The 27714-nt window shown below is 46.3% G+C and overlaps 1 protein-coding gene and 1 long non-coding RNA gene across 4 annotated transcripts in view; one reads left to right on the plus strand and one right to left on the minus strand.

Annotated features, from left to right (window-relative positions):
* Positions 1 to 4450, plus strand: part of LOC309523097 — a 51869-nt gene extending 47419 nt beyond the window's left edge. The window contains exon 3 of the long non-coding RNA XR_014215245.1: positions 4355 to 4450. This is a non-coding gene — a long non-coding RNA (uncharacterized lncRNA). The remainder of the gene's footprint in view (positions 1 to 4354) is intronic.
* MEF2B (myocyte enhancer factor 2B) overlaps positions 1 to 25559 on the minus strand; it is a 41785-nt gene extending 16226 nt beyond the window's left edge. For 2 of the 3 annotated variants that reach the window (XM_082206574.1, XM_082206572.1), the window contains exons 1-7: positions 25374 to 25559; positions 7600 to 7678; positions 7117 to 7320; positions 6283 to 6411; positions 5290 to 5458; positions 4432 to 4571; positions 2231 to 2342 (exon numbers count right to left, since the gene is read on the minus strand). In XM_082206574.1, coding sequence (XP_082062700.1) covers positions 2231 to 2342; positions 4432 to 4571; positions 5290 to 5458; positions 6283 to 6411; positions 7117 to 7320; positions 7600 to 7653 — 808 coding nt within the window. In that variant the 5' untranslated portion in view covers positions 7654 to 7678; positions 25374 to 25559. The remainder of the gene's footprint in view (positions 1 to 2230; positions 2343 to 4431; positions 4572 to 5289; positions 5459 to 6282; positions 6412 to 7116; positions 7321 to 7599; positions 7679 to 25373) is intronic. The other variant, XM_082206573.1, reaches the window with a different exon arrangement.
* Positions 25560 to 27714: the final 2155 nt, after the last annotated feature.

A 27714-nucleotide genomic window follows, 5' to 3' on the forward strand; every position in this document is an offset into this window, starting at 1 on the left:
CAGAAGATATAGAAGCAGGATTAGTCGCACCAACAGGGTGAAGAACAGCTTCTATCCGTAAAAGATAACAACAGGGCAACTGACTTTGGGGTTTGGTGTGTGTGTGTCAGTAAACGAGGGGAATTAAGACTAAGAGAGCTGAGTGGGGGTGCTCTGTAATCTCACTGTAGACAAGTTGTACAAGTGACAATAAGGTATTTCAATTCAATTTCAATTTCAACCAGAAGTGCCCCAGCACCCTGTCCTCCCAGCAGCCAGCCAGAGCCTCCAGGAAAACTCACAACCGGGGCTTGAGCACCAGAATATTCTCCTTTGAGGTTTCCAGTAACTGGGGTTTGGAAGCGTCACTGCCGTGGGGGTAGAGCATTGCCATTGTGGCTATTAGCTCTCAGTAGCTCTCTCCCCTGGGACACGGGTGGCATTGTGGGTTAAACCACAGAGCCTAGGACTTGCTGATCAGAAGGTCGGCGGTTCGAATCCCCGCGACGGGGTGAGCTCCCGTTGCTCGGTCCCTGCTCCTGCCAACCTAGCAGTTTGAAAGCACGTCAAAGTGCAAGTAGATAAATAGGTACCGCTCTGGCGGGAAGGTAAACGGCGTTTCCGTGTGCTGCTCTGGTTCGCCAGAAGTGGCTTAGTCCTGCTGGCCACATGACCTGGAAGCTGTACGCCGGCTCCCTCGGCCAATAAAGCGAGATGGGCACCGCAACCCCAGAGTCGGTCACGACTGGATCTAATGGTCAGGGGTCCCTTTACCTTTACCTAGCTCTCTCCACATCCATGAATCTGTCCAATCCTCTTTTAAAGCCATCCAGCTTGGTGCCCATCACTGCCTCCTGTGGCAGGGAGTTCCACAGTTTAACTATGAAATGTGTGAATAAGGCTCTTCCTATTATCTGCTCTGAAATCTTTTTTTTTTAAAAAACACACCCAATTTTTATTGCACACACCCCAACATTTATCCAATTAAAATAGGGACATTCTCCAACATTTATCTGATGAAAATACAGGTGCCCTATTCCATGCCCACCAACATTTCTCTGAGGAAAACAGGGACATCCTACCATTGCCTCCAACATTTTGCCATTGGAAATAGGGATGCCCTAAGGAAAAGTGGGACATTCCAGGATCAAATCAGAAACCGGGATGGCTTCTGTCAATCCAGGACCGTCCCTGGAAAACAGGGACACTTGGAGGGTCTGTTACTGGTTTTTAAACAAATCCAAATCCAATAACCATTAAACATGCATCCAGCAGAACATCAAATGGTGTTTGTTTTATCCATTGACTCTAGACATACGCTTAACAAATTCAACATTCAAATGTATTACATAACGCAGCCCCTCCACGGAGAATATTGAGTGGCCGGTAAAAGAAGATCTTGATTTTGGTCATTAGCAGTCAGGCTGTCAAAAATTAATCCCTCCCTTTCCCTATTATGTTGGGAGGGCTGAGGAAAGTTGAGTTCATTTATTCATGTTTGGTGGGGATTCCCCCCACGTTAAAAACTTCTGGAATGGAGTTTTCTCCATTATATCCACAATTACAGGCCAACCCCTTTCTCCAAATTGGCTCTGAATCAATCTTCCTTCCATCCATCCATCCTGTCTCTCCCTCTCCCTCTGTTCCAGTCTTTATTTAGAACAGGGGTCAGCAAACTTTTTCAGCAGGGGGCCCATACACCGTCCCTCAGACCTTGTGGGGAGCCGGACTATATTTTGGAAAGGGGAAAAAAAAAGAACGAATTCCTTTGCCCCACAAATAACCCAGAGATGCATTTTAAATAAAAGGACATCTTCTACTCATGTAAAAACACACAGATTCCTGGACTGTCCATGGGCCGGATGGAGAAGGCGATTGGGCCAGATCCGGCCCCCGGGCCTTAGTTTGCCTACCCTACATGGGTCGCACTGGGAACGTTTAAGGGAAGAGTTGCAGTTTGGTGGCTTTGCACACAGTCCTGGGTTCTGTTTCCGGCAGTCTCTTCAGGTGAGGCTGGGGAGATCTGAAACCCCGGAGTGACGCTGCCAGTCTGTGTCAGCAATACTGAGCTAGCTGGGTGAGAGATTTAAGGAGGCTTACTGCACCCCAACATGGCTCAGGAAGGAGGTGGCAAACTACAGTTCCCAGAAGCGCACTAGGGGACAGGTCTGGGCCTGAGGACAGGAGTTCCGCAGTTCCCACCTTAGTGCCCACAGCAAGATGACGCCTGATTGGCTGACCAAAAGCATACCTGGGTGGCTAGAGGAGAGGGAATAGTAGCCGGGCAGCCCGTGCCCTGGGAGACAGGTGCTTCCTGCAGACAAGACAGGACTCGTGCTCTGAAGTCCAGGGTACAAGGAACGCTGTGCGGGGAGATAATCCAGGGTCACAGGAGTGCGCCACTCAGTGGTCACGCCAGTCAAAGTTGGAGCAGGGACTGCAGGGTCTCTCACAAAGCTCCACTGAAATGTTAGATCAAAGTCCCCCACGGGGGAAAAGGACCATAGAGCAGTGGGGTGGAGCCTGCCCTTCCAGGCAGGGCTGGGAACATCCCCTGCCTCAAACACCAGGCACACAATTTCCGAGGTTGAGATTAAATCAGTAGTAATAATAATAATAATTTTTTATTTATACCCCGCCCTTCCCGGTTCAGAAAACCAGGCTCAGGGCGGCTAACAACGAATTTAAAACACTTAATTGATGCAACAAAAAACAGCATAAAATACAGTATAAAACGTGAATAACAATAAATTCAGAATTCAAAAATCAATTTAGGGGGGAAATCCATCCAATAAACATTAGATGATCCCCAGGGCTAGCTGGCTAAATTAGTCCTATTTGGGCCAGCAAGGAGACCAGGGGAGAATTAGCTGTGGGGTCTCAGAGCGGGGAATCTTCATAAAAAGGGGAGGGGGAGGGAAGGAAGGGGAATAAAAGATCAGGCTGAATTCAAATTAAAAGCCAGGCGGAATAGCTCTGTCTTACAGGCCCGGCAGAAGGAGGTTAAATCCTGCAGGGCCCTGGTCTCCTGGGACAGAGCATTCCACCAGGTCGGAGCCACCACTGAGAAGGCCCTGGCCCTGGCGGAGGATAGTCTGACTTCCTTAGGGCCCAGGACCTCTAAACTATGGTTATTCATGGACCTTAAGGCCCTCTGAGGGGCAGACTAGGACAGGCGGTCTTGTAAATATGAGGGCCCTAGAACCGTAGAGCTGGAAGGGACCCGAGGGTCATCTAGTCTGACCCCGTGCAGCGTGGAGGACGGGCAGCTTAGTGTACACAATGCGAGGCTAGGTGGAAAATGTCGAATGGCTGCACTCATTAGGTGGTGGCCCCCTTGCTTATCAATAGGAACAAATGTAAGAGTTTGCGCTTGTTCAAAGGGCGAGGCATCCACAGAAGTCCGGTGACCAGATCAAGGGAAGTAACAGTCCTGCTCTCTTCTGCCTTGGTCAGACCCCACCTGGAGTCCTGTGTCCAGTTCTGGCCAGGTCAGTTTAAGAAGGACGCTGACCAGCCGGAAGGTGTGCAGAGGAGGGGAACCAAGATGATCAAGGGGCGAAACCAAGCCTGATGAGGAACAGTTGAAGGAGCTGGGGATGTTTAGCTTGGGAAAGAGGAGACTAAGAAGAAGGAGCCAGCTTGTTTTCTCCTGCTCTGGAGGAGCAGGCTGCAAGTTACATGAGAGGAGATTCAGTGGTTACATAACTTTATGACCACTGTTCCACAGATATTGCTGTTATACAATGCCATTCACCATCTAGATGGGTTTATGAAGCATTTCTGTATCCTTCTGCTGTGCTGAAGAAGAATTCTACGAAAGAGTGGGTATATCCGGAATCACTGTTCACGTCTGTTTGCGGACCACTTTGGCAGCGTTGGACGTCCTCAAACAAAGCTTTACGGCTTGTTTTCATCAGATAAGAATCTGACCCACTGCTTCTTTCAGAGACTTATAAGACTTATGTTTATTTGGTTCTACGTTTTCAAGAAAATCTATCAAGAGTACACATTTTGTGACTTTCAGAGATTTATAAGATTTCTGTTTATTTGGTTTTTCATATTGTTCAATGTTCTGTGTAGATTATATAAAGGGTTTATATTGATATTGCATTGTTGTACTTGGCCATCGTGTTGCCTTGGATATTACTGATAATTGTTTGCAACACGGGGGTTTAATTGTTTAGTAAGATCTGTTGAACAGCGCAACGCACACTTGGGAGGTTGTGGGCTCTGCTTGGGGATTGGCCATCTTTCCTGGATGTTTTAGCTGAGATTCCTGCCTTGCAGGGGGTTGGACTAGATGACCCTCGGGGTCCCTCCCAAGTCTACGATTCTATTATTCTTATCTTGCCTCTCCCCCACCCCACTGCAGGCAGATGCCCAGCCTTGGCACCCCCAGAAAGCGCCCCACCCAGGAGACGGGGGCTTCATGAGCCACGATCTACTCACGGCCGACACCACCTGGCTCCTGCCAGCAGACAGGGGTCCTTCCCCTCGACGGGGGTCAGCCCCCAGGTAAAGCGGAGGAGGGGGCTTGCTGGACAACGCCCGACCCAGGTTGCCGTGGGAGAAGAGAGGGTAGCCCATCCCTGCAGGGGCAGAAAAGCAGACAGGTGAGGGGCTGTCCAAAAACTCATATACCGCTTGGTTGTGGAAAGGGACTCTAAATGAGCATGTGTATTTAAAGAAGTGTGCATGCACACGAAAGCTTATACCCAGAACAAATTTAGTTGGTCTCTAAGGTGCTAGCGGACAACTTTTTAAAATTTATTTCTAAATGAACAGTTTACAAAAAGAATAAGAAAAGACCTGGAGGAACAACAACTTAAAATATTGGGGGGGAATAATTAAAATTAGCTAAAATAATAATAATAATTAAAGCACATGATCTACATTCTTTTTTATCTCATGGAATTTATATGCTGCTTGATTTTAAATAACCAAAAACAACAACAACATATTGCCCTTCATCAAAAGATCTCAGGGCACTTCACAGAATAAAATAAAAATTTAAAAACCCAGCAACTTGAAGCAGTGTGCAAAACAAAAACAGCAAGACCATGAGTGAAAACAGTTGAACAGCTATTTAAAACATTTAGAAATATTTGTTTGTCGATTTATTGCATTTATAGCCCCCCTTTTCCCTCCACGGAGCTGAAGGTGGTTCTCTTCAATCCCAACAACCAACCAACCAACCAACCAACCAACCCGTGAGATTCATGGTTGGGTGACAATTCGAACCCAGGTGAGTTTCGGAAGCATCCACCCCAGACCCCAATCCCAGCCCATGAAGGTCTCGCAACATACCTGCTCCCAGGGGCGTTGGAGACCGCACTGGAGGGGTGGCGTGCTTGGGGAGGGCTGGCAGGTGGCTCTGGTGGTGAGGGGACTCCCGGGGGCCGGCCGCCCCACCTTCGCTCCCAGAGGGGGGAGTCCTCATCGACCCCCCTTCCAGGCTGGAGAGGGAAGGTGCAGACTGAAAGGAAGATGGAGCAACGAAGAGCTTTAGCCAAGGAAAGATGTGGTGCTGAGAATTGTGGCTGCCTCTTGAACTCGGAACCCGGGGAATAGGCGGATGGGGTGTTCTCCCACCTGCAACCAGCCAGCTCTGGAGGCCAAGGGAGTCTGCGCTCTGGGTTTAAGGAGCCAGGCATTGTCCAGCTTTTACAAACCCATAAATACTGTTGCATGCAGTGTTAGAAACTCAGATATATAAGCTAGGTGCCAAATGACTCTTCAAACCAAGGCCAAAACAGAAAGTCTACTTGCCATTTTGGGGCCAGGTGGCGCTGAAGTCTTCTTTTTCAAATCATGCACTGGCTGTGATTGACTCTCAGTTAAACATCTGGCTGGTTCAGAGAACAGCCTTGAGCCTGGTTAAGAACTTTGAAGACTTAAAGAAGAAAAGCCACTCACTCCAGTCCACATATATATTGGCCCATTCCGACCTCTTTTTTTGACCCTGAGTTTAAAAGCCTCTTGCTTGGGGTCATTTTAATGTTTCGCTTTGCTTTTGTAAACCGCTTAGCATTTGTCTTTACAATCAAGTGGTTTATGCATGATGGGGAATAGAGTAAAATGAAGCAAATGATGAACGGAAGTCTATTGATTTCAAGGGCTCTACTCTGAGTATAACTTAGCACCTAGTATTTAAAGCATGTAGTGGTTCGGAAATGCTTTTAAATTTCCAGGCAGAGATGGAATTGCCTGTTGCCTGAAACCCAGAAGGCAGCTGATAGTGTCGGCAATATCAATGGTCTGAATCCTGTGCCCGTTCTCTCCCTAAAAGCTGTTACTCACACAGAGCTTGGGTTGGGCCAGAGTGAGGTCCACACCCTCGCCGAGTCGCCTCAGTTTCCTCGCTGGCTCCAGAGCTTCTTCCAGGTCCAGGTCGGGACCTTCAATGCCCAAGCCCTTTCTTTTCAGGGTCTACGGAGACAGAGCAGGAATTTTGGGGTTGGGGGGCAAATAATCAGCAACAATCCCACCGCCCCCCCTTAGAAACGCCCAACCCTCCCCATAAATAATACTGACCCCAATTGCAAACGATGTTCACATCACACAAATGTGAAAGAAGGATAAGTCAGCAAGAACAGGAAAAGTATCTCAATAGAATGGCATAAACGATATTGCTGTTATTTGATTTTTTGCAGTGCTTTAATCAATGGACACTTAAGTAAATATGAAGGGGCCCGTCCAACAGACCTCCAAGGTTAGAACGTAATATATTAAATGCAAAGAGATATAAAGTGAAAAGGTGCCCAGAACGTCGCTTTTTGGCAACGTTCCAATATCTCAGTTTGTTCTCTCTATTAAGTCTAGGGAATGTGAGCGGTTCAGTTTGCATTTAAAGCCAAAACATACCAAATTTGGCCTTTCCGGAATGGTACAAAACCCCAACCCCAACCGAGGTTTGCAAAAATGCATATATTTTGGGGAAAGGGTGCATTGAAGTGGATGGTGCTAGTGAACACAGCACGTACGGTGGGCTATAGCATTAAAACACAACAGCAGAAAAACAATTAGAACAACTTTCAAATTCCTGCGTTGCAGGGGGTTGGACTAGATGACCCTTGGGTGCCCCTTGCAGCTCTGCAATTCTAGGATTCCATGAAAAGCGAATAGGTATTTTACCTCCAGGATGTCGGCGTTGGTCCGGCTTTCATGGGGCTCACTATACTCTGTGTATTTGAGAAGCACTTTGTCCATGTCTGTGCTGGCGTACTGGAAGAGCCGGTTGGCGCTGTTGAAGATGATGAGGGCGATCTCGCAGTCGCACAGGACGCTGAGCTCATACGCCTTCTTCATGAGCCCAAACTTCCTCTTGGTGAAGGTGACCTGGAAGGGGAGAGTGGCGGATCCGCAGAGTTGGACGGGGCACCCAGGGGTCATCCATCCCAACCCCACACAATGCAGGAGCTGCAGCTGAAGAAGCCCTGCTGGGAGAGGGGGTGTGGCCATGGGAGGAGGTGTGGCCTAAGGAGATTCACGAGGGCCGGGCGGAGAGCTTTGGGGGCCCACATTCAGACCTTGCGCATGAGGCTTCCTCTCCTTGGTCCAGTCTCCACAGCCCTCTTTGTAACTGGTTTTCGCTTTCGTTTTTAAAAAAGTGCTTACCTGCCGGTTCCTTTGGTCCAAAATCCGACTAATCTGGATCTTTTTCCGGCCCATTGCAATTCAGGGCAGATGGAGGCAGCTTTGTAGGGTAAAGAAAATAAAAATGTATGATTTTACACACACGGTAGAGATGGGTTGATATATTGACCAATTCTCTGAAACCGGTATGGCGTTCAGATCGAGATGCCAGTTTCAGACAATTTGAGATAGGGAGGAAGAAGCAGCCGAGACGCATTCCAGACACTGTTTTCTCAGTATACGGAGGTATTTAAGCTGCTGATAGGGACGTGGATGGCGCTGTGGGTTAAACCACAGAGCCTAGGACTTGCTGATCAGAAGGTCAGCGGTTTGAATCCCCGCGACGGGGTGAGCTCCCGTTGCTCGGTCCCTGCTCCTGCCCACCTAGCAGTTCGAAAGTACATCAAAGTGCAAGTAGATAAATAGGTACTGCTCTGGCGGGAAGGTAAACGGCGTTTCCATGTGCTGCTCTGGTTCGCCAGAAGCGGCTTAGTCCTGCTGGCCACATGACCCGGAAGCTGTGCGCCGGCTCCTTTGGCCAGTAAAGCGATACGAGCGCTGCAACCCCAGAATCGGCCACGACTGGACCTAATGGTCAGGGGTCCCTTTACCTTTACCTAAGCTGCTGATATATCACTATGTTACCGGATCCTGCCCAGCCCTAATAATGAGGGAACTTCCAGATGGCCTTTTGGTTTTTTTTTTGCAGGTTTCAATCACGTGCTGCAAAATCAGGTTACCCAATTTAACATGGACTTCTTGCAAAGACACTTCCTTCCCCAAAACCGGACTTTTACTGAAAATGGAAAGCGTGGGGTGGCATTTTGCCTTTTCAAGCTGGTGGGGGGAGGCAGGACCGTTTGTCAGAGCATTAAAATAACGTAAGAAGGGTCTGTTGGATCAGGCCCATGGCTCAGCCAGTCCAGAATCCTGTTCTCGCAGTGGCCAAATACCCCAAAGAACCTGGGGAGCCAGATAGAGTGCCCCTGGACTGGGAGGTTCCATAGGAACATGCGAAGAGACTGGCTGGAGACAGAGCATCACCACTGCGGCTAGCAGCCACCGATAGCCCTCTCCTTCATGAATTAGTGCAATCCTTCTTAAAAGCCATCTAAGTTGGCTGTCGCTGCTTCCTGCAGCATTGAGTTCCGCCATTTAACTCTGCCCTGTGTGAAAAATTGCTTTCCTTTATCTGTTGTGATTCTTTCAGCAGAACATCTCTGCAGCCGCCACCTAGTCTCAGATGCTCAGATGTCCTCTAGCCCTGCCTGTAGAGATCTGCACTTAGGGCCTGACATGTAGCAATTATAAACCTTGAATAAAGGGTGTTTTTCCCCTGACTTGCAGTTAACAGCCCCTCTTGCAGCATTTGTGATGGAGCCTTTGCAAAACCTGAAAATTATTATTTTAAACTTCTCTCTCGCCCTTCCTCCCAAAGTGGACCCAAGGCAGCAAATGAGCAAAGCAGTTAGAAAGAAAACTAAACAAGTATACAAACATTAAGAGTATCACAAACAAACAAACATCTGTTGTGTCCTGGTACAGCCTTAGGGTGACAAGAAGGGGCTGTACCACAGCAGGGGGTGAGTGACTTTTCTTCTTCCGTGATCCCCAAAGCGGGGGGAACTCATCGCAAGCAGAAACACAGCACCACAGGGCAGCTGGCACACAACATCTCTCCCTTAGCTGTGATTCTCGCATTGTGTGGGGGGGGGGGGCTGGACTAGATGAGCCTTGCGTATCCAGCCCAGCTCTACAATTCTATGATCTGAAATATACAAATCTGTTGCAAATCAAACAGCTCCATTTCCGGCGGTGGGTTCCGAATCACTGCTTTTAAAAAAATCATTTTCAGGTCCTGTTCTGTCTTATTGAGCGCTGGGGACTAAATATAGCCAATCAGAACTAATTTTAAGTAGATGGGAGGAAGCAGTGACGCCGTTCCCACGACAGCGGCTGTTTAGGTCACCACCCACACAGGGCGCCAAAAGGTAATTTAAAAAAAATAAATTGCCCAGAAAAATGCACGCGGGGACCTCAGTTTGGTAAAAGAGAACTCTGGAAACCCCCTTCTCCCCCAATAGCATCTCCAGGCATCAAACATTGGGAAAAGTGCTTGTTTAAGTACTAAATTTTCCAATAGAATCATAGAACTGTACAGTCGGAATCTTTAGCAACAGCGATCAATCAAGGATGGGTCTCCTGCCAGACCAGGGACGGTGGGGAAATCCAATTCAGTCTGCATTTGAACCCGAATCTAGCCGATCTGCACCTTCCGAAACAACGCGCCCAATGAAGCACAGCTGTCCTTCGAGAGTCACACTCCTCTGAATTTTGCAGGGAGAACCAAACCGCTTTTTACAAAAAGGCACCTGCCAGGGTAAAGCAGGAATAAAAATGCTACCTTGGAGAAAGCAGCTGCCCAGGCTCTGAGATCTTGTGGGGAGGCCCTTCTCCCAGTCTGGCCACCCTCTCAGACAGGGCCTTCTCGGTGGTGGCTCCTCCCAGGCAACTTAGGAACTCCCTCCTTGCTCTCCTTCCGCAGGCGGGTGAAGACTCTCTTATTCCAACAGGCTTTGGGGAACTGACTGTTTTTAATGAGGGGGCTGGTGCTATGATAGTTTCATTTTAATTACCTGCATGTTTTAATAGCACACACACACAGTTTTAATTCTAATTAGTACTTAATGGCTTTTTAATTATTGTTTCTCTCTCTCTAGGTTTTTAGCTGCTTCTGTTTTATCCATAAGACACCTTGAGCCCCTGTCTGGGAAGAAGGTGGGATATAAATGAATATAATAATAAAATGTGGTTGCTAACGCAGCTTTGCTGGTAGAGCATGAGACTCTTAATCTCAGGGTTGTGGGTTCGAGCCCCACCTTGGGCAAAAGATCCCTGCATTGCAGGCGGTTGGCCCAGCTCTAGTATATATATATCCACTTAGAAGACTTTTGTTTAAGGTTCAATTATGTAGGCTGACAATGGCATTAAGCACAATCCAGTCGATGCTGCAACTGAATGTTGCAGCGCATGCGACACTTCAGGTCACAGCCGAGTTGATCAGCAGTGCCCTCCCTCATGTGCTCTTCGCTGTTCTCCATTGCCCCTTATTGGTTCATCTAAACTTTAAGGTTTCTTTTCTTTGTTTCTTTTTACAATCAAGTGTTGTGTACGGTTTATGAAACAGATAAATGAATGAACAAAGGAACACTGAGAGAGCGACGCGCAACCAGGTTGAACGACGAAGGAGCAGAGAGGCACCTGTTGTCTTTTAAGTGGAAGAGTCGGCCAAAGTGAGAGGAAGCCTTTTGGCCCCACCTGGGATCCAGATCTCCACTCGCTCTGTAGGGCATACAGCTAATGTATTCATAGTTAATTTTTTATTATTTGTACGGCAGAAGGCCCTCAGTGCTGGATCCCAGCGTCCAGGCTGGACAACGGGGGCAGAGATGCTCCTTCAAGCATACAGGACTGAGGCCGTTTAGGCTTTTCTTTCTTTCTTTCTTAAAATAATTTTTAATACATTTTCTGTTTTGCAATTTAGAATACTCATTGAAACATCCTTAAAATATAAGTGACTTCCCTTCTTCTCTTTCCATGATTCATTTTGCATGTCATAAATCCTTGCATATTTTACATAAACTAAACCATTCAATATTTCATTATTACACATATCAAAATTTATTTACACTGCTGAATTTATCTTAATGCTGCCAACGTTTTCAAGTGTACACAATTCCCCCCCCCCCATATATTCAATAAACATTTTCCAATCTTTGACCATTTAGGTCTTTAAAGCTCAGTACAATGGTACCTTGGGTTAAGAACTTAATTCGTTTTGGAGGTCCATTCTTAATCTGAAACTGTTCTTAACCTGAGGTACCACTTCAGCTGATGGGGCCTCCCACTGTTGCTGCACCGCAGCCATGCAAGTTCTGTTCTTATTCTGAAGCAAACTTCTTAACCCAAGGTACTATTTCTGGGTTAGCAGAGTCTGTAACCTGAAGCGTCTCTAACACGAGGTACCACTGTACATGTTACCTCATGTTACATTTGCTTCATGTTACGTTCTAACAGGTTACATCCCGCAGCGACCCGGAAGTACCGGAAAGGGTTACTACCGGGTTTCGCCGCTCGCACATGCGCATGTGCACAAGCGCCAAATCGTGGCGCGCACCTGCACAAATATGGCGCTTCAGGTTGCGCTCTGTTCATGTTGTGAGTGGGCCTCTGGAACAGATCCCGTTCGCAACCAGAGGTACCACTGTACCAACACTTTGAATTGTGCTCGGAAACGTACTGGGAGTCAGTGAAGATCCTTTAGGACCGGAGTTATGTGGTCCTGGCAGCTGCTCCCAGTCCCCAGTCCAGCTGCCGCATTCTGGACTAATTGCAGTTTCCGGGTCACCTTCCAAGGCAGCCCCATGTAGAGCGCATGCAGTAGTCCAAGCAGGAGAAAACCAGAGCATGAGACAGTCTGTGGGCAGGGAGGGTCTCAGATGGAGCTGGCAGACAGCTGCCCTGGACACAGAATTGAGCTGCGCCTCCATGGACAGCAGTGAGTCCAAAATGACCCCCAGGCTGCGCACCTGGTCTTTCAAGGGCACCATTACCCCACGAAGGACCAGGGATTCCCAACTCCCCAACCCGTCCCCCAGAAACAGCACTTCTGTCGTGTCAGGATTCAACCTCAATAACGCAGGCAGGAATAGCTTATGTAAGGATCTGCCCAGTTTCATCAGCTGCTTCCTCCCTGGGAAACTCATTACATGAGGCAGGAAAGAGGAAGAGGGGGGGGGGAGTTGCTTGTGTGAGGGAGAGGGAAAGGCAAGGATGGCCTCCCCAATCATTCCCCCCGTTTGTCAATTAATTTTTACTACATTTCAAAATTTCTAACAAATGAACATCAAATAATACACATTTATAAGCTGACTTCCCTCTCCACCAGATTGATGTTTCACTTTTCATCCTTTATTTGCTGCTCAAGATTACATCCATTTCCAATTTAGATTTCAAAAACTTTAAATATTTCAGCATTTTGTCCTTAATTTTTTTTCTATTTTCTTCTTATTCATTTCCCATCGACGGCTCTTTTTAAAATTCCTGCTAGACTTTTACTTTGCTGTAGCATAGCCCCAAATATCACAAAGAGTTACTTTTAGTCCGTCTACATAAAGCCTTAGTTATAAATCAGTAATCCACAAATACAACCCATCTCCCCGATCATTTTCCTATAAGGGTTACTAAGAGCCTCAGAAACTGCCTTACAATCATAGAATTGAAGAGCTGGAAGGGGCCACCCAGGGTCATCTAGTCCAACCTTCTGTGACACAGGAATCCTCTGTGCAAGTTGAGGCTCGAACCCGCAACCCTGAACTTAAGAGTCTTGTGGTCTCCCGACTGAGCTTTGTCAGTGCATCCTACACTGACTGGCGTGAAAACTCTGTCCCTTGATCTACGTGCCATGGGAACTCTGCAAGATTCTAGTTCTCAAGAGGGGGTTTGAGAAATGTTGGAAGGCATGGAAATGAAAAGTGAAATCCATTATTTGGAGATAAAATTATCCCTCTAGGCTCAATAGAACTACCAAAAAAGGGGAAGCGCATAATCTGAGATCCCCGTCAACATAAAAGCATGGAACATCCTCTCAGGCACAGAAGACAGCTTCTAGACCAGGGGTCCCCAAACTAAGGCCTGCGGGCCGGATAAGGCCCAGGGACTCGTTTATCTGGCCCGCGGCAACCCCCGCTGCCCACTGTTACTGGCGCTGCGCTGCACGGCTGCCCACTTCCAGGTCGGAGAACTGGAAATAGGTTGTGCGCATGCGCAAGCGTTATTTGCGCATGCACAAGTGTTATTTCCGGTGCACATCTGGGTTGGAGGAGGCCAGTGCACATGTGCACAAGCTACGTATTTCCAGTGCTCCTCCAACCCGGAAGTGTGCCAGAAATAGCGTGTGCGCACGCGTATGGGCACACGCTCCCCCGCCCTCCGACCCGCCGTGCGATCAGTGCTGGAGACACCGGCCTGAGGTGCGGTAAGTTTGCAGACCCCTGTTCTAGACCACGGGTAAGCAAACGAAGGCCCGGGGGGCGGATCCAGCCCAATCACCTTCTCCATCCGGCCCACGGATCAGTGTGTTTTTACATGAGTAGAAAGTGTTCTTTTATTTAAAATGCATCTCTGGGTTATTGGTGAGGCATAGGAATTTGTTCACCCCCACCCCCAAAAAATATAGTCCAACCCCCCACAAGGTCTGAGGGAGAGTGGACCGGCTCCCTGCCGAAAAAGTTTGCTGGCCCCTGTTCTAGATGGCCCTCCTCTTGGTATTTCTACAGAAGTTAAGACCCGGATATACAGAAGCCATCCCGGTTTTTGATTTAATCCCGGAATGTCCCGCTTTTCCTTAGGACATCCCTGTTTTCATCAGAGAAATGTAGGCGGGTATGTAAAAGATATGACTTAAAATAATTTTTTTAAATCAAATAAAGTAATATTCAGCAATCCATTAAAATATTATAGCACACAACAAAACTGATTCTCAAAATACCAGCAAATACGTAACTATTAAATAGAAATCCACTCCTATTTTGTTATTCCTTCAGCCCGTGTCTTTGCTTTTCAAAATGCATTGTGTTATTTTATGCCCGGTGACTTTTATTGATTACAGCTTATAAATCAATGTAATTAAGAGTGAATTTCTGTTTAATTATTATTTGTTGATCTTTAATTTCATTGTGTATTCATATGGTATTCTAATGGATTATTGTCTTCCAGGATTTATTTGATATAAACTGTTCATTTTAAAGTTATGCATCTTTTGCTCTAGGAGGCTGTTTGATCAGAATTGAGTCTACACTTCCAGAGTTAGCGCTAAATACATTACTAAATAGTGGGGTTAAACCCCAGAGCCTAGGACTTACCAATCAGAAGGTCGGCGGTTCGAATCCCCGCAACGGCGTGAGCTCCCGTTGCTTGGTCCCTGCTCCTGCCAACCTAGCAGTTTGAAAGCACGTCCCTGAAAAGCTAGATTTCTATGTGCAGGGATTTTAAAAATATCCAGTGAATCCACTCAGTTTAGTAGTACAGCCCCCACACAGGCTACCAACGCAGTGAGGCCAGGAGGAAAACCCCTTACTGGATGAGGCTCAATAGCCTCAATCCTCAATAGATGAGGATCTTCCAAGCGTCCCTATTTTCTAGGGACAGTGCCGGATTTACATAAGCTGTCATGGTTTCTGATTTGATCCTGGAATGTCACGTTTTTCCTTAGAATGTCCTTATTTTCACTGGACAAAGGTTGGAGGGTATGGAGTTATGCGACCCCCGAGCCAGGGAGATAACTATACAACCTTTATAGGACATCTGAAAGCAGCCCTGTATGGGGACGTTTTTTAATGTTTCATTATGTTTTTATATATGCTGGGAGCCACCCAGAGTGTCTGGGGGAACCCAGTCAGATGGGCAGGGTATATATAATAAAATTTATTATTATTATTATTATTATTATTATTATTATTATTATTATTATTGAAAAGGACATCTCTATTGTCATCAGAGAAATGTTGGAGGGGATGTATCCTGATTTCAGCGCTGGACAGCCAACATTTCTGCCCAAGCAATTCAAGGTGGAGGGCAATGGGGAGAAAAAGGAAGCCCACCTTTGCGGCTTGTTCCATTCCAAGATAGACTGCCCCTCACTGTGAAGGTTCCACATGTTCGCTGGAGCTCAGCTCCTCTCAGTGCAGACCTTGCCTCCTTCCTGGGCCTCCTGCTCCTCCCTCCTTAGGACCCAACAGTCTCTCAGGGCTTACATCCCAGGATCTGGGCTGCACAGGTGTCCCTCGTCACCCCTGCTGCTAATTTCCCCGATAAATGTTTCTGGGTCATCTGCCCGTTGGAAAGTTAACAGAGCTGCTTGCTTCTTTCACAGTAGCGATGGGACAGCCTGTCGATTTCACTTGGTTTCTCGCTTTTCCGTGTTCAATTCAGGGACCCACTCTTCCCAAAATTGGCTTGACATTATTATATTTTAAAATCGCCCTGTGAAAGCTAATCAGCATTTTAGTACAAATTACACCGAACACACATGTCTTTGGATGTGAATTTTGCCTAGCAGAAATGTTTTTGCTATTTCCTCTTTTGACCCTCAATCGGGGCGGTGGGGGTGTGATTGTACCTTACTCTTGGGTAAGTTGTTTTCAATAGTTTTCAATACAGTGGTACCTCGGGTTAAGTACTTAATTCGTTCCGGAGGTCCATTCTTAACCTGAAACTGTTCTTAACCTGAAGCACCACTTTAGCTAATGGGGCCTCCCGCTGCCGCCGCACCACCGGAGCACGATTTCTGTTCTCATCCTAAAGCAAAGTTCTTAACCTGAAGCACTATTTCTGGGTTAGCGGAGTCTGTAACCTGAAGCGCATGCAACCTGAAGTGTATGTAACCTGAAGCGTATGAAACCCGAGGTACCACTGTATGGTGTTTTAACATTGCAATCCACCAGGGAACCCTAGGGTAAAGGATACATGATACATGAACAACATATTGCATGGATTTGAGTGTGTGTTTTTTGTGGAATCTTCACCCTACTGTTTGAATATTTACGGAAATTACTTGGCTGGAGAGCTGTACCTGCAAGATGCGGCAACATGTGAATGTCAGAGGGTGGTTTACGGGTTGCTTCCGAAAGTGCGGATCATTTTCCTGGATTTTGCTGTTTGTTTGTTTGCGTCTGCCTGCTTCCAAACGCTTAAGCATGGGAAGAAGATAATGTGGAAACAAAATGCAAAAAAAAAAGAGAGTGCTGAAAATAAGAATGGAAGGCTGAGCCAAGGTCCCAAAATAAAACAGACGACAGGAAACCGGGGGATGAGGCTGGCCGTGACCACAAAAATAGGTAGCCAGGAAGAGCGGGGGGCCGGGTGTGTGTGTGTCTTGCCTTCGGAAGCGCCAGTCAGGACCGTGTGTCAGAGAGCAAAAAGTCCCTCTCTGCCTTGAACAGAACGGCCAAGATTTGACCGGTTCCAAAATGCTTGGGGGGGGGATGATCCCCCCCCAAAGCTCTCCCCACAAATAGCACAACTGTGCTGCAAATAAAGACTGCATCCTCTCCTTAGAAGATAGAGCGAGCTCTGCTGGATCAGGTCACAGGGACTCCTCTAAGCCAAGCGTCCTAGAATCACAGATTCATTGCATTGTCAAGTTGGAAGGGGCCACGAGGGTCATCTAGTCCAACCCCCTGCAATGCGAGAATCTTTTGCCCAGTATTGAACCCACAACCCTGAGATTAAGAATCTTGTGCTCTACCCTCTGGGCTTGACGAGGGTGCAGAAAGGGCTGGTGAGGGAGCTGCAGGATAGGTTCAAGGGCCGCATAGAGAAGACTCTGGGGGCCACCCACATTCCACCCCCTAAATCTCCATTCCTGCTTTACAAAGATGCCCACTAAGTGGATATAAAGAGGGGCACCTGGTAAATCCACCTGGCCAGCCACCCCTTCCCAAATCCTTTGCAGCCTCTTGTGAATTTTATAATTTGATTTTTCTCGTGGTTGTGCTGTTTAATGTGCTTTTAAAGTTGTGTGAGAATCTTTGTTAATAGAATCTTTCACCCAATGCAGGGCTCGAACCTACGACCCCCCGGAATTAAGAGTCTGGTGCTCTACTGACTGAGCTACCCAAGTGCTGTCCTGATCTCACAGTAGCCAGACAGCTGCCCCAAATGGCAAGCAGGATGCGAGATCAACAGCCTCCTCCCACTCTTGCCCTCAGCCGTTCCAAGGAAGACTGGCTGTGTCCATGGAAGCCCCATTTAGGAAGCACACATGATTTCAATCCTCTCAAGAGCATCCCAAGATTTGAGAAAATTCATTTTAAAAATGCTCATGAGGTCCGCTCCCTGACTCACGTCTCACAGATTCCCCCACCCTCGCCGCTGGTCAAAGTGACTTTCCCCACAAACTGCTCGTCTGGAGTGCGAAATGTGCAAGAAGATCGCCAAATATCCAACAGCAGCCAGAATCTTATCTGCAAAGAACTGGAAAGGAAGTCCAGAGAAAGAAGATCGGCTCCTACAAATCAGCCCTCTCTGCAGAACTGGCAAAGCCAACAGCGTGAAGAAGAGATCTGCACGATGGACAGTTTATGGCAGCGTGGAAGCCTTTGGGGGTTATTTATTTATTTTAATATAGCAATTAAATGAAATCACGGGCAGGATTTGAAATCTGAGAAACGTGGAGAAACGATAATATGTGAAATAGAGGAATGTATATTAGGTGTACATGCACGATGTACAGGTGAAACTCGAAAAATTAGAATATGGTGGAAAAGTTCGTTTATTTCAGTAATACAACTTAAAAGGTGAAACTAATATATGTGACAGACTCATGACATGCAAAGCGAGATATGTCAAGCCTTTACTTGTTATAATTGTGATGATTATGAACTTTTCCATGATATTCTAATTTTTCAAGTTTCACCTGTAATAGAGGAATACGTAGGACGTGGGAGACCCAGATTCAAATTCCACTTGGCCACAAAACTCGGTGAGCGATTCTGAAGCTGTTGTTGCCTTGGGCAACCTTGCAGGGTTGCAGTGGGGATTAAATGAGGGTGCAGAGAACCAGGTATGCCTCTCTGAGCTCATTGGGGAGAACTTGATATATATGAAGTCCCTCCAAGCACATTAACAGCTGAATTCCTTATTTTTAAGAATGATTTACAATCCGAAAAACTGTCGGTTCAGAGGCCAAAGGCTCAAGAGTTTGATACTTGGGTGTTTGGCAGCAAAACGCTCAGCAACGTACTGGGATTCCGAACTTAAAAACTCATCTAGAGATTATCAGGCTCACCCTAATACATCAGGTTGGGGTTTTTTTCTTGGCCTCTACAGAAATAGTCATTTTTATTTTTATTTTTAAAGTCCTGGCTTCTGCGTCACACACAGAAATGCCACCTGCCCATGCTGATTCTGGCTAATTTCTGGAGTGACACAGAGTGAAAGTCGCAGTTTATTTTGGGGGGGTAGCAGTTCCCCATTCGCTGTTCCGGTCACAAGCCTCCTCTGCAAAGTGGTCGGGGTGGGGGGGTGGGAAGGGGTTTTATACTGAGACAGGGGGCGGAGGGGGTGGATTCCCACCCAGCCTTGAAGAAAGAAAAATGACCTAAATCCCAAAGTGAGATGGAACCTCCTCAGGCAGGGAAAATCTAACTCTGGACTGGGGTGAGAGAGAAAATATTGCGGGAGTGTTTACATCTTCAGGTCCTGTATACCTTAAGGGGTGTCTTCACCCCCATCGTCCAACCCAGACACGGAGGTCCAGCTCTGAGGGTCTTCTGGTAGTTCCCTCCCTGTGAGAAGTGAAGTTACAGGGAACCAGGCAGAGGGCCTTCTCGGTGGTGGCGCCTGCCTTGTGGAATGCCCTCCTGTCAGATGTCAAGGAGATAAAGGACTGAGTTTTAGAAGACATCAGAAGACAGCCCTGTATAGGGAAGCTTTTCATGTTTGATGTTTTCTTGTGATTTTATGTTTCGCTGGAAGCCTCCCAGAGAGGCTGGGGAAACCTAGTCCGATGGGTGGCATATTATTATTATTATTATTATTATTATTATTATTATTATTATTATTAGCAAGCGTCTGTTTGGCCATCTGTCGTGGGTGAAAGGATGTCAGATGTGTGCTTGCTTTGACACCCAACAAGTCTCTTTATATGACATTCTATTGGGATTGAACCTCCATGTGCAGGGGCAGTCTACAGCAAGTTGCTCAATGGTGGACACCAGGAATTCAATGAGGGCTGTTTCATAGAATTGGAAGGGACCCTGAGGAGCATCTAGTCCAACCCCCTGCAATGCGGGAATAAGCAGCTGTCCCATAAGGGGATCAATCCTGCAACCTTGGTGCTATCAGCACCACACTTTAACCAGTTTCATCAGGCTTGTGGGCTGACCGCCGTTGGAGAAAGGACCTTAGGTGGACCTGTCGTCTGAATCCAGTGAGGGTGATGGCCACTTAGGACTGCAAGCCTAACCCTACTTACCTGGGAGCAAGCCCTATTAAATTCTACTTCCAAGTAGACCCGGTTAGGCTGTGTAACAGAGACATTGTCTACCCTGCTCAGAGAATCCCACAGTCTGGCCTCCAAGGCTCCGCCGCCCTAATTTAAGATTCTAGAATCAGATCCCTGGATATGGAGAGTGGGTTTTGTTCCAGCATCTAAGGCACAGGGGAGAATTTTGATCCAGTTCACACTTAAATCAATCAAATCTGCAGCATCCATAAAATAATAATGCAAGAAGCAGGACGCAGGCGTTCTTGGAGATTCGCACTTATCCAAATTTTGCAATGCAGTTTTCCAAACACGAATATCTTAGTACCTAGAAGGAAAGACAACCTACAAAAAATACTTTGCATGAGGAGATATTTCCTAGTTGAAACGACCTACAAAAATGTGTTTATTATCTTTGGTTTTTTTATTTGTTGCATTTATATCCCGGTTTTTCTCTAATCTCCACAACATCCCTGTGATTTAGGTTAGAAGCTTAGAAGCAGTGACTAGCCCAGAGTCAGACCCACTGGGCTTCATGCCCAAGCGGATATTCCAACCCTGGTCCTGGGTCAATATTCTAGCCCACTGCAACAAACTAGAGAAATTCGCACTAAATTATTGGAGATTCCCCCCCCCCCCCAAAGTTTTTAAGGACAAATTGCTACAGAAATGCAGGGAATAGAATTTAAATTCAAAAAATGAGAAGCTTAGATCAAAAAATGACAGCAGTTTATAAAATTATGCTAGGCGTGGAGAATGTGGACGGAGAAAAGTTTTTCTGCCTCTTTCCTAACATTTGAACTCGTGAAAATCCAAAGAAGCGGAATACAGGAAGGTTCAGAAAACAAAGTCTTTCTTTACACAGTGCAGAGTTAAACTATGGAACTCCCTCCCACAGGGATGTTCACCAGCCCAGGCGCATTTTTTAGGGGCTGGGGGGAAATCAAGGTTTATAGCCCTCCTCTGATCTAGGCCTCGCTGTCATTTAACTAACGGATACCAAGTTCTGAAACAGCGGCTACAGAGGAAGAGGGGAACTGCAAATAACAACAATAATCACAAATTAATTCTCTCTACAATTGAAATGCCTGGGAAAGTTTCCATTGCCAAAACTGTCAGATCTCTGGGGAGAGAGTCCTTTACAGAAATTAATTTCAGGTGGGGAGGAGAGAAGTTGGAGGAACATTTACTGCTTAATGCTCCCTTGTGGGGAAGGAGCACGATTTCGGGTTTTTCCCCACTTAAGAAGGTCTCTGCAGCAGGTCAAAGGGACCCATCTAGTCCAGTCTCTGGTCAAAATAAGTGACCAACCAGATCCCACCCCCGGAAAGGGCTGCCTTCAGGTTGTATTGTATTTAATTATGGGGTATCAGAGTTTTTGGGGGGCTAACCAGGCTGGGATAACAGGCTTGTTGGTTTCTGAATGTCTGATGTAGATTTTCAGTTTCGTTGTTCTGTATGGGACAATGACAATAAAGATTATTGTATCGTTTAGTTACTTATCTCCTTTGCTCGGGGGTCACATAACTCCAGACCCTCCAACACTTCTCAGATGGAAATAGTGACATCTTAAGGAAAAGCAGGACATTGTGGGATCAAATCAGAAAGCAGGACGGCTTCTGTAAACCCAGGACAGTCCCTGGAAAAGAGGAGTCCTCTCAGAGTCTGAATTCTTTTTGCTGCCTAAAGAAGTGAGATGAGAGGGAGCCAGGCAGAGGGCCTTCTCAGTGGTGGCACCCGCCCTGTGGAACGCCCTCCCGTCAGATATCAAGGTGATAAAGAACTATGCAACTTTTAAAAGACATCTGAAGGCAGCCCTGAATCGGGACATTTTTAATGTTTGATGTTGGAAGCCGCCCAGTGTGGCTGGGGCAATCCAGCCAGATGGGTGGAATAATAATAATAATAATAATAATATCCTGCTTCCAGCATAAAATAATAGAATCATTAGTAGCACCCGCTCCCATCAGATGTCAAGGAGATGAAGAACTATCTGACTTTTAGAAATCATCTGAAGGCAGCCCTGTATAGGGAAGCTTTCTAATCTTTAATGTTTTATTATGTTTTTATATAAGCTGAAAGCCGCCCAGAGTGGCTGGGGCAACCCAGTCAGATGGACGGGGTATGAAAAATAAATACACACCTTTCTTGTGGGATTTGCACTCGCTGCCCATCTGCTACCATGGGCATAGCTGAGGGGGGCAGCTGCCCCCCATTAAATCAAAATCAATGCGAATCTGAGGTTCTGCCCCCCTTCACAAAAGCTCCCCCCCCCCCAAATATATTAGCTACGTCCATGCCTGCTACAAAGTTCAAGGTTTGGGCACAACTATATCAAGCTCTAGAGAGCTCAGGAAGAAGGATTCTCAAGAGCATGGGGAGGCAAACTAAGGCCCGGGGGCCGGATCTGGCCCAATCGCCTTCTAAATCCGGCCCACAGGTGGTCCGGGAATCAGCATGTTTTTACATGAGTAGAATGTGTGCTTTTATTTCAAATGCATCTCTGGGTTGTTTGTGGGGCATAGGAATTTGTTCATATATATTTTTCAAAATATAGTCTGGCCCCCCACAAGGTCTGAGGGACAGTGGACCGGCCCCCGGCTGAAAAAGTTTGCTGACCCCTGCTCAAGAGTTTCTCCGGCAGGTGCCTAAAATACCAGGCGCTCTCTCCACAGTAACTCAAAGCAGGGCTTTTGATGTGACCTTGTCAGCATATATAAGGCCTCTGCGCAGAGATCTTCACTGGTTGCCAGTTTGCTACTGAGCTGAGTTCAAGAAAGGCCTTAAAAACTTGGGACCAGTTTACCTGTATGATCGTCCGACCCCTTACATGCCCTCTCCATAGTTTGGAACCGTGGCATTGGGATGGCTTACAGGTGCCCTCATAATACCGTTCCCCTTTTGCAAGAAATCAATCTTTTATCGTGGCAGCATCTACACTCCGGAATTCCCTGCCTGTTGACATCAGCGCAGCACGTATCTTTTTTTTCCAGCACCTGCTAAAACATGTGTATCTGAAGAAGTGTGCATGCACACGAAAGCTCATACCTAGAACTAACTTAGTTGGTCTTTAAGGTGCTACTGGAAGGAATTTTTTTATTCTGCTAAAACATGTTTGTTAGGCAAAGCCGAACCGGACACATCAAATGTTGCTGTATCTTTTAATACATTTTTAGTTTCTTGTTGATTTTATCATTTGAATGTTTTAAAGAGTAGTTTTTACCTTATTGTTCTCATTCTCTTTGTAAAGCACTTTGAGGTTTGTTTGTTTGTTTGTTTGTTTGTTCCCAATCAAGCGGTATATAAATTTTATGAAATAAATATGTGCTGAGATTTATCAAGGGCCTGCTCTCAGTACTTTCTCTTTCCGGAAAGCCATTTTTGATGAGCTTTTCCACCTTACGAAAATGTGCACCTGCCGTTTATTTTAAAACAATCTTTGTTTGTACTTTGTGACATTTCTTTAGAAACCCCTATTCTTAGCCGGTTTTAGGGCAAGTCTGCAATTCGCCATGAGACATCCCAAACTCGTGCAGTTCCAGACGCATTGCTGCTGCGATGGAAGATTGTAGATGTGGGGGGAAAGTACAGTTCACGGCGGTCGTGGAATCGCTTTATTCTTTTCAAAAATGTCACTCTTCTCATTGCATTGACAAGAGAATGAAGGCATCACAAAAACTTTGCAGACCTTGACTTTAGGAACAGCAGAAGCAGTTGGGAAGAGAGGAGTTCAGGGATATTTTAAAAAATAATTTTGCAAATTGTGTGTCCTTGTTTCTCAATCTGATCCTTTTTCATGGTTTTGTATGTTTTGTGGTATTTTATGCAATGTGACTTGCTATTATTTTTATTGATTAAAGTTTGGTAAATTCTTTATTGTAATTGTTAAGTGTAAACTGTTTAATGATTATTTGCTGATATTTAATTTTACTGTTTACTATTATATTCCAATGGATTATTGAATATTGCTTTATTTGATATGTTGTTTATTTTAAAGTTATGTTTTCATTGTGACTTTTTTGTATTGGATCAGATTGTTATTAGGTGTGTGATCTTTGCTGTCTATTTTGTTGTTTCTTCAGCTTGCAAATTTTATTTTTATTTATTAAATTTGTATACCACCATTTATCTGCAGATCTCATGGCAGTTCACAACAAAAAAATTACAATGTAAAAACCACAGTGTGAGTCAAAAACTCAGTTTCTATACTGTATTTTAGAGAAAACATGACACCTTTTGAAAGATAGAAATAAATAATGTGTGTGTACTCAGATGCCCGACTTGTGTATAGAAAGGAGTACACAAATTAAAAGTGAAATGAAATGAAATAGTAATTGCAATTCAGTGAAAAACAGCCCAAAATCTGACACTGGATGCTTGGTGCCACTCACCTTGGAAGAATGGAGAAAATTACATGAAAATTTGAGATATTGGCAAGTACTAGAACCTCCAGACTCTCTTTTATTATTTGACATTTCTCCATGACATATATAGTGGAAGCATCATTTGGAAGACAAACCACATCTAAAGCCTGGCAAGTCTGGATCTATACTGGATCATCAGATAACGCCAATATTATATACTTGGACTTGCTATTTTAGCTCACGTGCAACTGTGTTCATTCGACACACCTGTTTTAAAGTTTTGATCCTCATCTTTCAGTTTGCATCTGTGGTTATAATTGCTCTCTTTGTTTTATATACGTTATAAAATGAAATAAAAAAGCGACAACTTTCTTCAGATTGCAACGCTGAGTTGCTATTTAAAACTTCCCACAAATCCCCAAGAATCCTCCCCTTTTTTGTTAAAGAGAGTGGGATTAGATTTTAGAAAGAAGACCCAAGCTTAACAACTGAGTCTACCTCCTCTAGGGAAAGATGGAGGAGATTGGGAGATTGGAGGAGAGGGGAGAATTAATACGTTTAATCTTCCCTCACCCCCATTAAGCAGAAGGCTGGATCACTTATCTAACATCCTTTAATTTCCCCGTCTTGTCCTTGCAAGAAGAATCTGGAGAGATGGCTTTGTGGTGGGACCAGACTAGATAACTCTCTCGTGCCTCCCGTGCCGGACACCATAAATAAGAACAGCACAACGCCTCCATTTCAGAAGGAAATTCAGAGCCCGTCTGCAAACTGGGGTTACCACACCAGGTGCGAGGAACATGTAACTCCGAAAGGTTATTTTGCTTTTCGTCTTTTTATTTGCACCTGCTCTCACTTGCTTTCCTTTCCCCTCCCCATTCCGTTTTCCTTTAGTGCCACAACTATCAAGAGGACAAGGCTTCCCGCAGAAACGGTGCAAAGATTTGAATCTCTCTACAGTACCCAGCAAATCTACAACACTTTATAAATAATGATGATGATCATCATAATCATAGAATTACAGAGTTGGAAGGGACTCCAAGGGTCATCTAGTCCAACCCCCTGCAATGCAGGAATCCCAGGTTCGACCCCAAGTTGACCAAGTTGAACTCCCATTCTGAAACTCCCGAGAGCCACTTCCAGCGAGTGTAGACAATACCGAGATGCAAGGGCAGAACATCAGGAGGACCCGTTTCCTAGAAGGATGGCAGGCGTGGAGACCTCTGAGCATGTGCAGAGCGCCTCCCCAGCCTTCCCGGTGTCCCCCACCCCAACCAACACACCTCTCTCTCTAAGCTTCGCCAGCCCATTCATTCTTTGGAGTCCTCGCCTCCCCTGGGACTTACCTGACGCACCTGTGCTCAGGTGTGCGGTCCTGCTATCCCTCTGCCGGGGGAAAAGCCAAGCTCTCCGCCTCAGTAGCAGATCCTCTGCCCCGGCGCCGCTGCCCGGTGGGGTCCTCTTCTTGCAAACAGCATTGCACGAATTGCAAAAACTGAAATATGATGATGGTTGTTGCACAAGGTCCTTTCCCGAAGCTCGCCGCTTCCCGCAACAATAATCCGCGCCTCTCTCGCCTCCAGCCTCGGGGTTCAGAATGGGAAGGCTGCTCTTTTGCATAGCCGCGTCCCCCGCGCTCCTGATTGGGCCGGATTCGGCCGGGTCGTTTGCATATGCAGGCTCGATTGGCTGACAGAGAGAGAGGGGTGGGGTGGGCAGAAAGGTACACAGTCACCTCCGCGCACGCCCCGCCCCCAGAACGCCTGCTGGCCCCGCCCACCACGTGGTTTCAGACACGCTTCTGAAACGCCGCTTTCACACGTGAGTCAGACACGCGATGCGCTTAAAGATGTTCCCTTTGTAAAGCAATCGCTGCGTTTAAAGAGTTGTATTCTGTGTTTTCTGATTTAGCTCGTTTGCTGTATTTGGCTTTTTGTTTTTTAAAGATGAATTGTATTTTATTATCTGCGTACACCACGCAGAAAGCTTGGCTGGATGGCGTGGGTGGGTATGCGAATTTAATTAATGTAATAAATAGGTAAATGGAACACTGGGATAGTCAGTCAGTAGAGCATGAGACTCTTAATCTCAGGGTCGTGGGTTGGGCAAAAGATTCCTGCATTTCAGGGGGCTGGACTAGATGGCCCCTGTGGTCCCTTCCAACTCAGCTCCACTCAGAATGGACCCCCTGGAATTAAGGTAGCTGTGCCATTGATTTCAGAGTATGGTGGATGCAGTTTACAGAGTTACACTGCTAACAGGCAGCTAAGAACTTGGCTCTGAACTTGCTTATTTCTTTCTCCCTCCCAATCCGTTTTCCTTTTGTGCTGTTATCTTTTCAGCTTGTCATTTGCAAGCCTGAGGGGAGGGTGCCTTGATGTGGTTTGTAGGCAAAGTGGCATTAAAAATCATTTAAACCAACAAATTTCTCTGCACTTGGAGGAGCTTACAAAGAAAAGACAACGGCAGAAAAATCAGGCAAATGTAGACATACTGCCTCCCTTTAAAAGACTGGCAAGGAGGACAATGAGGCAATGTCACACAGAGACGTGTGGTTCTCTTCCTCAAGCAGTCAAGCACTCTTAGCGTTCTCAGAGACACACGTCTAAAGGCACCAGAAATGCGGAAAACGAAAATCTGAAGCCCTGCAGGAGATTCTGCCCCAGAGTAAGACATAGCAGGAATGTGCCGGATCAGGCCAAAGAGATGCCAGGCATCGTGGCTGAAAGCTATTGGCAACCTCTTCCTCCTCCATGAATTTCTCTAATCCTCTTTCATGCCATCTAGGGTGGCTTCCATCGCTGCTTCCAGTGGCAGTGAGTTCCATAGTTTAACTTTGCAGTGTGTGAAGGGTATTTCTTGGACCCTTGGTATTACCCCCCCCCAACTGCTGATTTAGTACAAGTGACAGGATTCCCCACTTCTCATTTTGTAGAGATACACCAGTTCAAGTTTGCAGCCCCATTTTAGCCCTTTAAAATCTGGTTCACATTTACTGAGCTCACGCTTGAAAGGCCTGCAATCTTATCAAACAGGGACAACTGTGTCCCAGGTGGATTAATCCAGAATAAAGATTGCCCCATTTCCCCCATGCTTCACTTCTAACAACCTCATACTGGAACTCCAAATTGACACACATGGATAGCTCAACTGGAAGAGCACGAGACTCTTAGAGTTGTGGGTTCAAGCCCCACATTGGCCAAAAGATTGCTGCATTGCAGGGGGCTGGACTAGAAGGCCCTTGGGGGTCCCGACTCCGCAATTGTATAATTCTCTGATTGTAACAGTGTCTGTGCAAGACCAGAGAGCTTGCTCCTCTTTCCATCGTGCACCTCGCACGGCAAACCTCTCTCTTTCTCTCTCTCTGATAAGAGAGGTCTCTCTGGTTGCTGAATCCCCCATCCTTGGAGAACGAGAGGCAGCCAGAGAGTCCCCAGAGAAAGTTTTGTGTTTACAAGCGCTGGAGGGGAAACTGATGCAACCCAGGGCCTCCGGTTACATGCGCCCGGTTGGCAGGAGGCCAGGAGAGTAGGAGGGAGTGTAGCGGAGATGTAACAGCCCAGGAAAGGGCTGATCTGGTACCCTGCGTCCTTCGAAAGAGAGATGATGAGCTTGTTCCCTTCTCTCCTTTGTTTCAGTACAGTGGTACCTTAGGTTACAGACGCTTCAGGTTACAGACTCCGCTAA

This window comes from Podarcis vaucheri, assembly GCF_965113315.1.
Source record: "Podarcis vaucheri genome assembly, chromosome: 18".
Taxonomy (NCBI): Eukaryota; Metazoa; Chordata; class Lepidosauria; order Squamata; family Lacertidae; genus Podarcis; species Podarcis vaucheri.